At 40.1% G+C, this 18,566-nt stretch overlaps 1 protein-coding gene across 3 annotated transcripts in view; it reads left to right on the top strand.

Moving 5' to 3' along the window:
* Positions 1-18,566, top strand: part of abca2 (ATP-binding cassette, sub-family A (ABC1), member 2) — a 67,406-nt gene that overhangs the window by 24,679 nt on the left and 24,161 nt on the right. For all 3 annotated transcript variants that reach the window (XM_061071828.1, XM_061071827.1, XM_061071829.1), the window contains exons 3-16: positions 5,498-5,609; positions 6,612-6,775; positions 7,622-7,743; positions 8,419-8,532; positions 10,210-10,386; positions 11,707-11,919; positions 12,199-12,569; positions 13,303-13,462; positions 14,953-15,081; positions 15,240-15,401; positions 16,058-16,154; positions 16,842-17,015; positions 17,941-18,043; positions 18,438-18,552. In XM_061071828.1, coding sequence (XP_060927811.1) covers positions 5,498-5,609; positions 6,612-6,775; positions 7,622-7,743; positions 8,419-8,532; positions 10,210-10,386; positions 11,707-11,919; positions 12,199-12,569; positions 13,303-13,462; positions 14,953-15,081; positions 15,240-15,401; positions 16,058-16,154; positions 16,842-17,015; positions 17,941-18,043; positions 18,438-18,552 — 2,213 coding nt within the window. The remainder of the gene's footprint in view (positions 1-5,497; positions 5,610-6,611; positions 6,776-7,621; positions 7,744-8,418; positions 8,533-10,209; positions 10,387-11,706; positions 11,920-12,198; positions 12,570-13,302; positions 13,463-14,952; positions 15,082-15,239; positions 15,402-16,057; positions 16,155-16,841; positions 17,016-17,940; positions 18,044-18,437; positions 18,553-18,566) is intronic.

Here is an 18,566-nt window from a genome sequence, read left to right as displayed (position 1 = left end):
GCCTGTTTCTCTGCGCATCGCATGCGGTTCACAGCTAAATAGACTGAAAATTATCTTTCACCACAGTTTCAGTGTTCACCTGGGGAATATGTGGAATACTTTCATTTGATTAAAGACAGTAGTTATACAAGAAACCTCACAAAGCAGCTCCGCAGCAGAACCTCAGCAGAAACACTGCCAGTGTGAATGACAGACAACTGTTGGCGCTCCTTCATGCGAACAGTGAGGCCTGAGCGTAAGGGCCTGAGGAAGCGCAGTGTCAAATTTGGTACAATTTGGATGTGCACATAAGATAAATGTTAAAAGAATGTGTATAAGAAGGTGACCAGTGCTCTGTCGATAGCGACAACAGAGCGTTCATGACAAATGCAACAAAAACAGATTCTTCAGTTTTGGGCTCTGAGTACTGAGTCGTGCTTCATCAAACTTTTAATACACAGGTGAACTGCTCTTTTTGCAGCAGTCGTGCAGCTTGAGGGTTCTGTGAGTCCTGCAGCTGGTCTTTATTTGCTGCAGCTCAATTACCTCAGCTCACCATTGCAGTTTCAGAAGGAAAGCTGCAACAAACAGCCCATTCCAAACAGGCACGTGTAGAACAGGCAAATCTGTGAAGTCACATTGAAATTGAAATGAATATGAATTCAATTTTAGACTGCAACGCTCCTGCTTTAATGATGTGAGAGATCAGTTTTTATATGAATTTAAATAGTAGAATGATGTATTGACATTTTAAGCACAATTCTATTATTGTTGCACAAGTATTTAGTTTCCTGTTGTTGATAAAATCGCAACAGTGGCAGCTGAGTGACATAGTGAGAGAATCTGAAGTGGCTCTGAGATCTGAGTTCTCGCATCACCAAAGTTTTACAGGCATTTTCCATTAATGTTCCCCAGACTGATTTCCTTCCTTATTTAAATTTGGACCTCCTTCCACTTGTGCACACAGCACAAAATCTCTGATGGGTTGAGGGTAGGGATGGTGGAGATTTACACTTGTGTTAGAGTGACGTCCTCTGTCCTCCACTCCACTCCACCTTAATTTGTACTATTTGATGTTACAAATATAGAAAGTGAACTCTGCTGACTCATTTTTGCCTGAATCTGTCTCCATTTTCATTTGCATCCAGTGGTGGAATTGCATATTGCAGCCAACTGGTTCCTGCTCACTACCACCTCCCTTTCCAAGAATGTCAGAGAACCTATGGTGGCCCTAATGTGACATAAATATATGAGAGGCCCTCTGAACAGCCTCTGTAGAAAGTTAATCAAAAAGAATATTCATGGTTTCAGTTGATTTCATATAAATCATATCATTATAAATATAATATTTTATTTCTCAATCCTACACACTGTATAGAGAGGGTTTTTGTTCATATGCTTCTGTTAGAAATATGTGATTTGTCTTCCACTGTGTACTGTGACTCCATTAGTTCACTTTTTATTATTTTGTTGTTCTGTCCTAATTTTGACTTTTCCAATGTTTTAGTTTGTTCTCAGTGCACTTCTTGTCACTTGTAGCCACTGTAGCACCCAATTAATTTGTTTTTTTGTGTTTTCACTTTATCTCTGTCTCGTCTCTGCTGTTCTTCCTTTTTTGTTCCTTCTTTCCGGCTCTGTTTTTCTTTCTCCTCTGCATGATGCATGTTCTCAACGTGTCGGACGGACTAGTGTGTAAGTGTCACCATCACCTCATTTTATCCTCACACCTGATTGTGGCTGACGTGATACATTGATGAAAACATGATTAATTTCCTGGTTTTGTGGTTGTGTGCAGCCCTTACTGATTCTACGTATCATGGACGACCATCTCTGAGAACCTGCACATTTCATCCACTCAGCGGCTCATAACACTTTCGTTCTTTGAATATGAATTCACAACTCCACTGTTTGATTAACAATCTTGTTTGTATGAAGATCCACTTATTCTGAATGGGAAAGTTCTCTTTACTTAAAGTCATGGGGGAAAGAACAAAGTGGATATCTTGTAAAATAATATCAACACAATGAAAAAAGATGGGGCAGCTTTGTGGCTGCTCCACATTCACTTTGCATGTTTTGGTTTTGGTTGTTCTGCCAGGATAATTGGTGGATAGAATCAAATATGACTGTAGAGTACTGCATACACAGTACCTTTTCTACCACACACCATTCATCCACTGTCAGCACAGCTGTCAGGGGCAATTTGGGGTTCATTATCTTGCCTAAGGACACTTCCGAATGCAGACTTGATAAGATTATGGCACCACCGTCCTTCTGGTCTGTGGACGAACCTCTCTACCTCCTGAGCCGCAACCGCCCAATGTACCGTATGCGTGATTGATTGGCAACTGCCTAAGTCATGCATAGTACTGTTTTGATAATGAGCCAAAAAATAACAGTAAAACACTGCAGCGCTTCTTTACGAACAAAATCACTTTGCTCTGGCACATGATCAAATTCTGCAAACAATGATCATGACACTCTTTTCAGTTTGTACAGTGCATTTATAACTTCTGGCCACCGGAGATTGTCATTGAATTGTCTTAAGTGGAGGAGACCTTTCTTGGATGAATAGATTTTTGCACAACCTTAATGAGCCTCTGACTGATTAAAGTGTGTGTGTGTGTGTGTGTGTGTGTGTGTGTGTGTGTGTGTGTGTGTGTGTGTGTGTATGTATTCATTTACCTCCCGCTGTGAGTGTGTTCCTCTCAGTGACTGAGCTCCACCATCACCACAGAGGAACACACTTACATGAATACTGATGTAAATAATCTGATCTGTACACACAGTCACAGTGATCACAGTTAAGTCAATGAAACAATAAATGATTATGTGACCGACCATTGTCACCCTTTTGGTTTTATTATTTCTTTCAGAAGTTAACAAAAGATTTTTAACATTTGCTCTTCAGTTGGTTTATGTGCAGTGACTGAAATATACAAGACACATATGTGCTTCCTGTGACTAAATGTGCAGCCGCTGCCTGTGTGCTGTGGGTTTTGTGGGCACAGAGTCAGTGAGACACATTTGACTGAGTCTGTGAAACCGCGTAATTCTTGTTCCATACATGAGGTTGTGTACTAAAAGCTGTCTCTGTTACCTTAACAATGGAGTGATGATGTAACACCTTATTACCTTGCAGGTCAGAGGGGACCGATGTCAATGAGTTAAAGAAATTGACTTATTTCATATCTTTACATTTTCCATTTGCTCCCAGACTCATTTCCATTATATAGACACTAAATGACATGTCACATGTTAATTGATTGCTAGACCCAGGTGATGCATATAAATCCTAAAGCTTCTCTTACAAAGCTTTATATGTTACAAAGTAGAAGATACATACGGATTTAAATAAATTGTCAATGTTAATGTCTGCTCAATCATCAATTAAATTAAAGCTAAATTATAATAATGCAGATAGCTAAATTTAATTTATACTGAGAAGTAGTCAAGCTCCTCATTGTCTTTATTTGAATACCTGCATGTCCTGCATGATGTTACATATGTTTTGAATGCTGTTGAATGCATTATATTAATAGTCTCTGCTATGTAGAGGTATAGGTCAGAGGTTTAGTGTAACTTTAGCTTATCAGGAAAGTAAACATATCTTTTCACTGGATTGTCCTAGCAGCAGGACTCAGGACACGTTACATGTAAAAAATCTCTGACACGTAATGATGGTCCCGAGTGTTTTACAGTCAGCAGATATCAGCGAACATAACGTCCTTTTCAGACATAGAATACAGTGTGAGAGGGCTTTGTCACTCATGAGTTAGTGCAGTTAAAAATAAGAGGTAGAGTTTCACTGCAACACTAATGGATTGTAAAACTCGTTGAGGCCGTAGGTAATTATAAAAATAAAGCTAGGGTTGATAATCCTGGAAGAGCTGGCAAGAGCAGGCTACACTTGGAGGAAATGCAAACAATACATCCCACCCTGTCAGCCCTCTTGTCGAAGCTACATCCCCAAGACACATGAATGCACACTGACAGCTGCTAGAAGCCGACTTTCCTGTGATTAGTCTCTGCTTCAGCGGTGTGTGTCTCCCCACCTGAAGACTAGTCATGCTCAGTTAGAGCACAGGTAGACAGGTTGGTAGGTGACAGACAGGTACGCCGAGTGTGTTTATCACCACAGACACTGTTTTCCATTCATACAACTTTATTTATTGATGGCTTTCAGGACGTGAAGAGGAATTCAATAGTTAACAATAAAAAAGATTCAGAAACAAATGAGAAACCCCATCTTCAATGTCATGAGACTAAGAGACGCTTATCTCAGCAACTTCCTTCCTTAGATTACATATGCAACGATTTTATAGGACCACTGACTACTTTCTGCTGGAGCTTTCAACCACACCTTGAGGTCCTTGACAGCAGAAGGAGTTGACTCAGTGGCACACAATGCATGACAGGGCTGTCAGTTTTTCAAGTTCAAAAAATTTGACATGAGTCAGACAAAGTGGAAGCTGCTCTGCTCGTCTGTGTTACCTCCATAGCTACAGCTAAACAGCTGAGCCCACAGATGTGTTATAAGGCAGTTTCATGGTAGTTTCACCTTTGATCATCACTTTGCCGTAACCAAAATACTTCCACATACCGCTTCTCAGAAGCTCTGGTTTCATAATTGTCTGCTCAGGAAGCTTTTGCTTGCTAGCAGCCTCAATTTTTGTGGCAGAACAAGGTAACATTACTGGCTTACGTTGTCCGATTGATAGGTCAAGAGGGCATACAATAGGTCAAACTGACAGTGATGGCCATCTGCTAGATCAGGAGACAAACTACTCCAGAAAGCCTGATGCACTTCGAGACTGTATATTTTGTCAAATACAAACTTTCCCCCCCATGTTCAAATGAATGATAAATGATAAAAAGAAGTATTTAAAAATATAAAACACATTCTGCATAAATGTCTTCATGTAAAGTATATAGGTACATATTGTTCCAACCGTTATGAAATTATTATATCATTGTCATGAGAGAGGGACAAGTGGATGATAGGGATGATGAGAGGGAGTGAGCTGGAGGACAATAGGAAGTGTTCTGGTGGGTGGATACCACACAGGTCCCACACTCACACACAAGCCGAGCCGTACAGTAACCACAGAAACATTGCGCGATTATCAAGACCTGAAGTTCCTTTTTTTCTCCTGAGCCGGTCAGCATTCATAGACAGACGAGTACAAATATCACAGGCCGTTTCTGAGAAGCAACACGATGAAAGACCTGTGTGGTCAGCATTGACATGTGGGAGCCTCTCTGACCATGAGCTGCCCTGCTGCCCTTCAGGTGGTGTGTCTGACATCTTTAACTCCTTTCCCACTCTAACACAGATTCTCTCCTTCTGCTTTTCTATTTCTCATTGTCTCTTTTTGCTCTCCTGATTTTCTTTTCATGACAAACTCCCTACCTCATCCTCCTCTTTTTCTACATCTTCATCTTCTGTATTCTCTTTACCACCATCCTGCCCCATCCTTTTCCTTTGTCTGTGGGTTTGTCCCCCCCCCGTGTCCAGCCTTTTACAGCGCAGCCCCGCTCACGTCGGCTGGCATCATTCCCATCATGCAGTCTCTGTGTCCAGATGGACAAAGGGATGAATTTGGTTTCCTGCAGTACAAGAACTCTACGTAAGTAGATATAGTCACTCATAGTGACTTTGTCTTGAGTTATTCATTTATATCTGACATTTAGTCTGTGAAAACCCATGAGATCAGAGAGCTTTGTTTCAAAGAGTCAATCCTCTCCTTCATTTATTGGAGACATTCCAGTGGTTTGACAATAAAACTTAACCCATCTCAACTTTTATTATTTCAGTACTACAACAGTTTTCATATGCATCTTAATTTTGTATAATGACCACATGTGATACTGACACACCAAGTTTTAAATTTCCTGGAAACGCATTTACATCAAAGTCTGAACAAACAACACTCTGGACAATAGAAAACAGTTTATTATTCAAATAAAATGGATTCACTAGTTACATTCATCAGTAAGAAAAGTATCATCAATAAAAATAGATGATATTTCTTAATCACAAACTAAAAAAATGTTTACCTCACTGTTCCAGTTTGACATTCAGCAGCCTGAGGGAATGCATTTCTTTGAAACCAGCTAAAATCCCTCTTTAATCAGGGAGCAGATGTGACCAAATCTACGCTTCTCTTTTCTGACACAAGTCAGAATTTGACTGACCTTGTGTATTTAGAAAATACCATATTTGTATTGGGGTGCAGTTATTATCTGTGGAGTATTTCTTAAACCTTTAATGACCAAGACTTTATTTAATTTCACTGTGCTAATGCAGTTGCAATACATTATTTCAATCATATATTACAATCATTGTCGTAAATTTGAAATCCTTATTAATGGAGAAAATGCTACATTTGTGGGTCTCTCATCTTGACGGGGATTCACAAGGCATTCTGGGAAACTGTCATAGCCCTTGGTTTAAATTGTGGGTCTGAAAAATGGCAATTTTGAGAGCTGTACAGCCCAAAGACTTTGCCCTACGCGTGAACGGGCAAAAGGGGAAGGGGTAGGGGAAAGGGGTGAAATGGTATACTTCCAAATGTCAAGCTTTTCTTTTGATGGAGAACATTTTCTGTCTCTGTTGTCATGACTCTTAGTGTTACCCAGCTGCTGGAGCGGATCCGTGAAGTGGTTGAAGAAAATCGACTCTTCACGTCTGACCGGCCTGGTTTGGGTCAGGAGTTGGAGACCCTGCAGCGGCATCTGGAAAGTCTCAGCTCCAACTCCTTACCACCAGACTACAACTTCAACAAGAGCCAAGGTCACACACACAGCCATTCTTTATCTGAGGTGTTGGTGTGATGACACTTTATCTTCCAGGTGTCTGTCTAGCCATCTTTTGCCATATCAAATCATTCTGGACAACAGTTCCGTTCAAACCGATTAGATTAGATTAGATTAGATTACACTTTATTGTCAGAATGTCTTCTGAAATTTGTCTTGATAAGATAAAAGCATCTGTGTGTGTTTTTATGAAAATCACAGCACCAACACAATGCAAGTGGCGTGGGCTTCATGATTCATTTGGAATCACAATAAAGGATAAAAAATGAGAGCACAGGTAGATAATAAAATATGTGCTGTTTTTTCTTTGTCTACTTCTTTGTTTTAAACATTTTCTGTTGAAGGTGTCACATGACAAAGAAAGCAACAGTGCAAATAGAAAACATCCATTTTCATCACCATCACCATATACCTGCAACAAATAGGTATTATGGTATACTTTATAGAAATGAATATTATATAAGATTATATAAGAAAACATGTGAACCTTTATTATTAAAATTTTACTTCAAAGGCAAAAATGTTGGGGCAGAAACTAGACAGTGCTCTTAAATCTTTGCTGGATCAAAGATGTTTGAAGGAAACGGCTCCAGTTTAGACTTCATAATCTCTATAATATGATGTCACAGATGTCACAGAAAGACTAAATCTTAGATGTTTAACTGTGTGATCTACTCGACTATAGGATATAAACAAATGTTATGTTGGAATGTTGTGACTGACGACTGGTGGTTTGTCCAGAAGCGAATACAGTATGGATCCACAGACAGAAAAGTCACTTTGAAATTATTATGTGTGTATGTATGTGCGTGTGGGTGTGCAGGCTTCACACTGGCCAGCGTGCTGAAGAGTCAGTCGGCTTTCCATCAGTTCCTGGTGAAGAACCTCTCCCTGTCCAACTCCACCAGCAGCATGCTGCTCAACATTCCAGTCAGCGTCAAAGAGGTGCTCCACTGTTTCTTAAGAGCAGGCCATCGGCCATTGTTTGCATAATATGATCCAATTTGAACAAATGCATGTTTTTTGCTTTTTTTGTCATGTAAAATGTGTACGGAAACAAAACATGAAGAGAAGACAGGAAACAAAGCCACAGAGTTCCAGGAAAACACCAACACAAAATGTAACAGAGAGTTTAGAAAAGGGCACATTACTTTCCTCTGCATTCAAGTGCTCCACGAAAGGTCCCATTTTCTGAGATGTAAAGTCAGGTGATTTGAAGTTGAAACAATACTGCAAACAAAATGGGTTTTATTTATGTGTTTAAAGAGTTTATGATGTGTGGATCGGCCCAGATTTTCATGAGCAAAATTTCTTTGAAAATTCAATAAAATGTCCAACCTGTGAAAACACCAAAAAAATTTTATTGTAGTAACAACATGAAGTCTTTTTTTTTTTTGCCTGAGTACTGGGTATTTTTGTTAGCTGTGGTGGCTATGGGTATCATGGTTTTGAGAGCCACAAACTTTTAACACAAAGTAATAATCTTGTTGCATTTCATAATCATGTCCTGTGTGTGTGTGTGTGTGTGTGTGTGTGTGTGTGTGTGTGTGTGTGTGTGTGTGTGTGTGTGTGTGTGTGTGTGTGTGTGTGCGTGTCTATGCGTGTCTATGCGTCCTGTAGGTGCACAGTCTTATCTTTGGTACATCTCTTAGAGCTGGTGGAAAGACCCAAAGTTGGATTCAGGGGGCAAAAGACAGTATTAAAAAACCTGGAGATAGACTTCTTAATCTGGAGGTAAGTTTTTACACTACTCAGACTATTAAGGGAATAAATAGGAGACCACTCCAGATTTGTCTTAAACAAAATCTTTGTGTTGCTGCCATGTCATTCCAGTGTTTGTTGAATTTGGAATTTGAGAGAAATATAATCAGTTATTTAAAGAATATAACATATAATAGTAAAACCAGAGAAACTGCAGTGGTCTTGTAATTTCTTCCTAGCTTTATATACAGTGACACTCTTTTTATATATCTCAGTGAACAAGAAAAAACAGCACTGTTTTTAAAATGTTGTATTCGTTTCAGCACACTTGATAATGAAAGCAGTACTGGTCTGGATGCTGAGTCAGGGCTTAGAGCTCATCTCAGTACTGATACACCATCAAACAACTTTATGTGCAAGAAAAACTAAACTGAAACTCACACTTTGTTTCTGAAACTGTTTCTTTTCCATATAAGCTACAAGGTCAGCTTGGATCTTTTTAGGTGTGTTTAAAACGTTTTGAGTAAATGGGGTTAAACACTGATTTTACAACAGTTGAACAACAGTAGAACTTCAAAAAGGTCAACTCATCAACAGTCAAATAGACAGGTGCTGGTATACAACACAGGCATTCACACAACTGACTAGTGCAACACTCTTCAAGAGTACTGCAGCTCAGACATTATATTTGTGTCCTATTCCCAATACTGTCTTGTACTATCTGTTTAGTTTTTATGCTCTGTGTTACTTTTCTGGAATCATTTTTTGAAAACCAAATGACCAACACAGTGGCACAAACTCTAAAATGTATCAAATTCCCAATCAGCTGCGACTCTACAGCAGTGATGCTATGATGGGTCCCTCCCATTATCTCTCAGAACACACCACAAGTTGCTATCATACAACGAGTAGGTGAATGGGGCCCTAAGCTCCTGGCCTTATCCCAGAACCCTTACCCCCTCCTCAGCAACCCCAGGACTTTTGAATTATGTCACTTTTTGAAAAAACTGTTTTTCATGTTTCACAACAGTTCTGTCTCATCAACACCTTCTCTTTGTCTTGTGGGGAAAAGTTGTTGACGAAATAATTTCCTCATAATTTCTGTTTGCAAAAGAACACCATGTCGTGCATAAGTGAGCTGCCCAGCTGAACGTGGGCCAAGTCCATCAGCATTAAGTTAGTCTGAGTTACTGTAGCCGTGCTTTAGCTGTTGTAAATGATGTGCCATGTAAATGTATGAATATCAAACCTATAATCACTTAACAATTAAAATCATCACCTGAAGCACTATGAAGTGTCTTTTTTCCTGCTTGCCTCCCCTCTGCCTCCTGACTCTTTTCAGGAGGCAGGATCTTGGCACAGCTCAGTAGCTCAGTATGAAATGTCTTCATTCTTGGCATAGACACAGACCAGTGGCAGGAGAGCATAATGAAAAGCCTCTGATAAAACCACTGTCCACAACCTGCAGCAGACGGACACAGCTGGCAACAGCTGACGAACATATTGAAACGTTTAGCAGCTAAAGAGCCAGATATTTCTCTCAGGAGTTAGACAACACGAAACCACAACTGAGAGTCAATTGAAGTGAATATTACTCATGAAATCATTATAACCCTATTACAGCTGTATCGAGTAGTATCATATTGGTTTTTATTTCAAATGTGTATTATCTTATTAACATGGATGTCTATCTCTTGCCCCCACCCCTAGGAGAGGCTGCTGGGAGATGTCCAGGGTGTGGATGGAGGACTGATATACAAAGCCTTACGGGACCCAACAAAGGCAGCACACAGACAGGCTCTGCTCACACTGATGTCTCAAGCCTTAGGCCTCACTGAGGTCACAGGGAACCAAGGAAATGACCAGCAGGCCCTGAAGGAGGTGGAGGTAAACCTGCTGATTCAGGCTTTTTTTCACATTTGCAAAAAACAGGCCTGTACACTCACATAGATTTCTTCAGCTAATTCCACCTCCGCTCCGCCATGCTATACCTGAGGACGGCATTAGGTTACCAAAATCAAACTCATAACAGAAGTAACATGAGCATGCAATGCCGGTTCTGGTTAAATGTCCTTAGTCACTCCTAAGTGACTCACTTAAGAATAATTATTCTGACCTTTGGCTGATTTTTTTAATAGGTCTAATTTCCCCCTTGATGATGATTAACAATATTAGGAAATGTCAAATAGAAGGGGTATTTAATTTCACAGAAAATAAGCTTTTTTCCTTCTACTATCTAATAACTTTTCTCAAATCTACAGCTGCACGTATCTGTATAGATCATGTGACTGTCCATGGAAGAGGGTTTGACATACTTCCGTACATTTGTAATATTCATTAAGATAATTTGTGGAATTGCAAAAGACTAGCAAATCTCTATGACAAGCATTTTGTTTTTACATTCAATAACTTCTAAGGACCCTCATTCCAGTGGATACAAAACATTTAAATCAGGGTATGGAGATCAGAAAGTATTTCCTCACCTGTATTTACTTCACAGTTTCTACCACGTTTGCATTTCTCATTGCCTTTTGTGCTCCGCACTTTTTATTATTCAAACATTTTTGATGTCTTCAAAGATTCCTCATTGTTAATTAAGGGGCTGCAGAAATCAGATTTTGTACTCTGAATGTGAGACTATCACTATAAAGTTAAGATGGAATCTAATTTTGATAATAGTATTTATCTTTTTATACTAACTAATGGCAACACACAGAAGCAGAAACTGGGCTCAGTATACCCCCAATTCTCTTTGTGCTCTTTACACATACACAACTATTTCCGTAGCATTGAACATGTGAACAACGGATTGCCCTACCGGGCGGCTGTGGCTGAGGGGTAGAGTGGTCGTCCTCCAACCTGAAGGTCGGCGGTTCGATCCCCAGTCTGAACCATCTGCATGCCGAAGTGTCCTTGGGCAAGATGCTGAACCCTCAATAGCCCCCCATAGAATAACAAAGTGCTGCAAGTAGATGCACTGTATGAATGTGTGTGTGACTGGGTGAATGTGAAACTGTACTGTAAAGCGCTTTGAGTGGTCTTCATCAGACTAGAAAAGCGCTATATAAATACAAATCCATTTACCAAATCCATTTACCTACAGCAAATGTCTCAATGGAGAGATTGTTTGAAAACATGATCTGTTAAGTTCATAAATATAAATGGTTGTTAATGGCTCACCTCTTCAACCTGCTTCTGTCTTTACAGGGGATCCTCCTGACTGGAGCCGTGCTAGAGACCCTTACCTGTGGGGAGGGCGGAGCCAGTAACATCTTTTTGGTGCCTGAGAAGCAGCAGCCGGCGCTGCAAGCCTACCGAAGTGCATTGTGCAGTGGAGGGGAGGGTCAAAGGTCAGAGCGCTTCAGGCAGATGAGCCTGGAGCTGAGAGAACAGATCAACACACAGAGTGTCACTGAGAAGGTACAACAGTCTATCCAGATCAACTGCTGCTACACAACCATAGAGGCACACAACACACACACACACACTCACACACACACACACACACACACACTTTATTCTCTCACTAACTCTCCCTCCTCCGTCTCTTCCTCTCCTCCTTCTCCTTCTCCTTCTCCTCCTCCTCCTCCTCCTCCTCCTCCTCCTCCTCCTCCTCCTCCTCCTCCTCCTCCTCCTCCTCCTCCTCCTCCTCCTCCTCCTCCTCCTCCTCCTCCTCCTCCTCCTCCCTCATCCCACCAGCTTCACCTGGATCAACGCAACTCCTGGGCTCCACTGTCTCAGTCCCACCTGGGGTCCTTGTTGAAGGACCTGGTCGATGTAGAGAGGCTTCTCAAGGATGTGGACATGCTCTCTGGCCTGGCCCGCCTGCTGCCCAAAGGAGCCTGTGCTGGTCGCTCTCCAACTTCCCCCCCGAATATGACCTGGCCCCTTAACTCCACCACCTGGGGCCCCAATGCAACTGACATCCCCAGAGAGGAGGGGGAGAAAGGATCCGACGGAGGGGGAAGAGCCAGAGAAGGGAAAGAGGAAGCAGAGAATCCTCATTCTCAGTTTTCAGCATTTGTACAACTGTGGGCTGGACTGCAGCCAATTCTGTGTGGGAACAACAGGTGGGTGAGACGCTACAAACCATGACAAGACAAAAGCTGCAGTACACTGTTGTTTGTGTGAAGAACATTTGCTCGTGTTGTCATGGAGAGATTTGAATCTATTTAAAAGATAATTTCTCCCCATTACAATTTGGCTTGTGTTTTATTGTTTGTCACTTTAACCATTTCATATTTCTATATTAAACACTGAATATTTGGTGATATACCCCTGAAATTTAGTTGTTCTATAAGATGACACCACAGTGTCTTACTTTTTTAGCACAGGTGATAATCCTACTGAATTTCTTTTTGTGGCCACTTTGTCTCTCTTAACAACATCTTCAGTTTAACCCTGATTGAACTGTAAAAATGTTTTCATATAATATCATATTTAATATCTAAAGGGCCTCTAAAAAGAGCAGCAGTTTGTAGTTTTCATGAGGAGATTTTATATCAGCTTGTTCTGGATAATTTTTCTGAGGCTCAAAGCACTGATAAATGCAATAAAAATTATTTTGGGAATTATTCTGTGATGTGTATGCTCTGCATTTATGTGGCATTCAGTGTCTTAAACAATACTCAGTCCTCATCTTTTTGTATTTTTATCATATTTACATTAGATTCAACATTGAAAAGGAAACTAATAATAATAAATCAGATATTACAGTTGTTAGGCGTGAAAAATGTGTACTGGGAGCAGTGAGATACGATTAATATGATCAACTTGTGATGGCTTCAATGGCTTGTGTTGCAGGATCATTGAGCCAGAGGCTTTGAAGCAGGGCAACATGAGTTCTTTGGGATTCACCAGCAAAGAACAAAGGAATCTGGGCTTACTGGTTCATTTGATGACTACAAATCCCAAGATCCTCTACTCCCCCATCGGCTCTCAGGTGGATAAAGTGATTCAGAAGGTAAGTACACACAACTGCATTTGTGCTTGGTGTGTGAGCAGAGTTGGCGCGTTATTCTCCCTGACAGCTCTTTCCCATGTTGAGTAATTCTGACACTATGGTTCATTAAGTGTGTCTGCCATTAGGTGCTTGCAGGTTGTGTTGTGTGCTCTGAGTTTAATAGAGCTGTATAAATTAAAGTCATAAGTTAAATATTGCTAGAAAGATCTGTAGAGCTAACAGCTATCACAAACTGAAAATGATATGTTCATTACTCTAGACAAAGTCACCGAATTGAAAAACTATTTCATCCCAAGTTCCGTTTAATAGCTTTCAAAAGCATCTAACAGTCTTCTGCCATCACATGGGAGGATGTTGCAAACAAGTAATTGGACTTGACGTAAAGTGCATTTTTCCAAAGTCAAGAATAAACAGAGTAATGCAGCTTAAATTGATAAAGGCCTGGTCACACCTGCTTTTAAACATCAAACTATATCAAATCTAGCAACTAACTGGTATTTGCTCGTAGATTTGCTCATGGAGCCAAAATAAGTGAACTTTGATTCTCAAGTATGTGCTGTGGATTTATAGGAAGCCATCTTGATGGTGCTGACCTTGTATGGAAATGGAAGTGTGAACATGCTGTGTTGGATTATAAACTGCTTTGGTTTACATACTGTACAATTCTAATTCAAGGGATTAGAGATTCAGGGATTAGGGCCATGTTGAAGAAAAACAATTCTCAGGTTTGAGAATAAAGTCCTAATATTATGGAAACTGCACTGCAGCTGTAGTGTATTAATCATGGATCTCTTGTACAGTTAGTTGGGTGGTATGTATAATGCACAATTATCCATAGATTTTTGTAATTATTTTAGATATGTCAGATTGCCATCTCAAAACTGGCTAGGGACAACAGATGAAAATGTGCTTATACATCTGACTCTGACTCATTTGGTCTGTTGATTAATGAGCACTGTCACTATCAAATAAATGCATAAACAATCCTCTATTATCTGACAGTTTGAACTAATGGGATAATTAAGAGACAAAGACAGTAGTGAAGACAGAAAGGACTCAGAGGTGGACTAACAATAGTTTAGTTTGATAGTGCTGCATGGACAGAGAGGATGACATTCCCAGTATGAATTATGTGATGTCAGGGAGACATTTATCATGAAGTTAACCTTTAATGTCTTTTGTTTTCCGTATACAAAACATTAATCATGAACAGTCACACAGAGCCACCTGAATAATCTGGCTCTACAGCTTGTATGGCTGCTGGCCTCGACACTCCAAAATTATCTCAAGCACCCAGCATCTGTTAGTTACAGATTATTGGCAGAAGCTAATGTATAAACAGTAGATCTCCTATCTGTGCAATTGGGCTTAAAGCAATGAGATATCAGATAGGGTTGCAGGGTGAGAGATGGATTGAAGAAGAGGTAAAAGGAGTATAAACCAAATGCAGGGAGAACTAATGAAAGAAAATGATATATTTCTTCACTCAGGCAAATGAAACGTTTGCATTTGTTGGGAATGTGACGCACTACACCCGGGTGTGGCTGAACATCTCCGCCCAGCTCAGGACCATTCTGGAGGAGGGTCGTCTGCACAGTCAGCTGGTGTGGCTGCATCAGGTACACTTACATACAAGTCATCTTTGACATTATTTATTGTTCTGTATTGTCAGGATGTGAAAAGGCATCTGTGCGTTTGTATTTTCACATTAAATTCATCTTTTGGTAAACACGTTAGGCTCCACTTATCATCTCTCTCCCTGTCTCTTACTCTCCAGCTGTCCTCAGAGCTCCAGCTGCACCCGGAGCTGTTGAATGGCAGTGAACTGATGCAGAGTCTGATTGAAGGAAACTACAGTCTTCCTAATACCTCCACCCTGCTGGAGCAGCTGGACACCATCGACAACGCTGCCTGTGGCTGGACAAACTTTATGTCTAAGGTCAGTACAGTGTGTAGTGAACAATGGTTCCCAACAAAAATATGATTACAAATTGATGTAACTTAACTTTAGTGGATTTAGCATCGCAACAAACAATAAAGTATCAGCTACATGCAGAGGACATGCCTCACATGCCTGAGTCAGCTGCAACACCTGAACATCACCTGCTGCTGCTTGGAGTTCATGAACACTAGTAAGACAGCAAGAGAGCAGTGAGATCCAACTAACTTATATTTATGTATCAGTTGTTAAAAGCTAACCCACTAAAAATGATGCCTAGCCCAAACAGTGACAGTTGAAGCATCTTTATACTGTATCTAGTATTCAAAAGGTATTGTCCTAATTGCCGATTTTATATAACTTTTGTTTTAATTGAACAGTATCTGGTTTATGGCAAAGGTTGATTGATAGGTCACATTTAAAGATTGCTGAGACTCCTCCACCTCACTGAATATGAGTATAATACTGTTGGCCAAAGATAATATGTGTTGACTTGCTCAGAGATTAAGTTGGAGAAAAACACTTCTCTGCTGAGCCCCTGTAAACATACCAGTGTTGGAGGAATCAAGTCTGATGGCTTATCTTGGCGCTGAGTTTCTGACCAGAATCCATTTCTGCTGTGGAACATTATTTGATTGTTTGCTCTGGGCTCTCAGGTCAGTGTGGATGTCTTCAAGGGCTTTCCAGATGAGGACAGCATCGTCAACTACACCCTGAACCAGGCCTACCAGGACAACGTGTCTGTGTTTGCCAGTGGGTCATCCGTCTGTTTTCATGTTTTGATCATCTCACCTCAGCTGCATCAAGTCCACCAATCTCTGATTTGACCCACAGGACCATTTACCTAATTAAGTCCTCCACCAGCAGCAGGAGATCACTGTTAAATAAATGGATATACAACTCTTTTGTTTATCCTAGCAAGAATTATAGAAAGATTAAAGGACCTTTGTAGTCATGGTTACTAAAATATAAACACATAGTCATGGTTAAAAGATAAAACCTTGACAAGTCAGTTGGAAACAGAAAAGAAATGTCAGCTTATCACATTGGAGTCTGGTGGTTATTTCACCTGGATGTTGTAAAGTGTTCCAGTCATATTTCCTGCGGCTGCTATAGGATTTTGTCACTTGAACGCAAACAGATGTTGTTTTTAGGCATTTGTTGTAAAGAGTTATGATCAGTAGATGTTACTTGACAATGAAACATGGAATTTAACTATGGGTGGTAATAAAGTGTTTGCACAACCTCTGAGGTCAGTTTTAATAGTAGGACAGCCTCCTTAGTTGACAATCAACAAAGTAATAAAATAATTAGAAAGAGCAGAGCCTTTATTCACTAGTGCAGACTGTGCACAGTACAGTGGTGAATCTAGAGTATGATGTTGGTTCGCTGCCTGAGCCAGGACCAAATTGACTTGGTGTTTATTCTTTTTCTTGTCAGGTGTGATTTTCCAGACAAACAAAGATGGCTCCCTGCCACCTCATGTTTTGTACAAAATCCGACAGAACTCCAGCTTTACAGAAAAGACCAATGAAATCAGACGGGCCTACTGGCGTCCCGGGCCCAACACTGGGGGGAAATTCTATTTTCTCTACGGTTTTGTTTGGATCCAAGGTAAGTGACTGAAATCCAGTAGTTCCTGAGGGCTTAATATACTGCATGTCCATGATGTAGACTGTAGTAATGCCTTGAAACATAAGCTACAAGTGCAGTGTGCAGAAAGCAGTACTCGCTGCTATAGATCAAGACCAGGACACAGGTCCCCAGGGGAGACAGACGGTGGTGTCAAACGCCTTGTGCAATTTGTTTTACTTAGAAGAGGATTTATTCTGGTAAAGTGCTTACTACTGTGCACTGTGAAGTGAGCTCACCTGTGATGATGCCATACAAGCTGCAACAAAAGCACTTTCTCACTGTAAGTTAACTTTTATTTAAGAGCAAAGCGCAGAGAAGATGCTCATCTGACACAGCAGGGCCTATTTCCATGAACCTCTCAGTGAGGTGTAAAGCACAGTCACATGATGCTCTATTTGCCGAGGACATGGACTCCCTGTCTCGACACACAATTTCAGTTTGGTAATTGTAGATTAAAGTTAGATTCACATTTGGATTAGACAAGTTAGGGTTATCATATTTCCATGCACAATATTGTCTCATAATGCTCCCTAACCATCTGCCGACTAATTTCACCTCAATGCCATATGTATTTAGAAGGTAGAAGTTATAGTCTTGATTTTGCATATTGTTTATTTCTGTTATTATTTTGATTTTTAATTGTTTAATTCAGTTTAGATTTGCCTGCTTGGAAATAATTACAGATTTCTGATAAAGATAAAGATCTCTGCTTCATCATCATACTGTAACATAAGCATGATAATGGTAAATCATTTTTAGGGTTAATTTGAATATGTATTACGCTACAGATGACAGAATACATACCCTTAAATATAAGGTATTACAATTACTTCAGCAATGTCTTATTGTTACTTTCTCTCTCTCTCTCTCTCTCTCTCTCTCTCTCTCTCTCTCTCTCCTACAGATATGATAGAGAGAGCCATCATCAACACATTTGTTGGCCATGACGTGGTGGAGCCTGGCAACTATGTTCAAATGTTCCCCTACCCATGTTACACCAGAGACGAGTGAGAAATGAGCTTTGTGTCATGTTGTACTTGTGATGTTCTGGTTTCTGTCGTCCTGTTAATGTCAATGTTGGCATCAAAAATGCCAGTTGCAAATAATAAGAACATTAAGTAGAGATGGAAAAAATTGGATATTATAAATTATATATGTTATGTTTTATGTTAGTAAAACATAATCTATATAATTATATAATAAGTGTAATATACTGTATATATTATATGAGGTATGAAACACTGTTTCATAAAAATTATATCCTTCATATTTGAAAATTATTAATGTTACACATTTGAACATGTTAAGACACTCTGAAGATCCTATAGTGTTGGTTAAGATTGTAATTTTGTGTATCTGGTCTTTACTTAACTCCCTGTGCTGTGTGTTTTATTTTTCCAGTTTTCTGTTTGTGATTGAGCACATGATGCCTCTGTGCATGGTGATCTCCTGGGTTTACTCAGTAGCCATGATGATTCAGCATATTGTGGCTGAGAAGGAGCACCGGCTCAAAGAGGTGAGACTATGACA

Source organism: Limanda limanda, chromosome 5 (genome assembly GCF_963576545.1).
Source record: "Limanda limanda chromosome 5, fLimLim1.1, whole genome shotgun sequence".
NCBI lineage: Eukaryota > Metazoa > Chordata > Actinopteri > Pleuronectiformes > Pleuronectidae > Limanda > Limanda limanda.
This window is presented reverse-complemented; position numbering and strand designations above follow the sequence as displayed.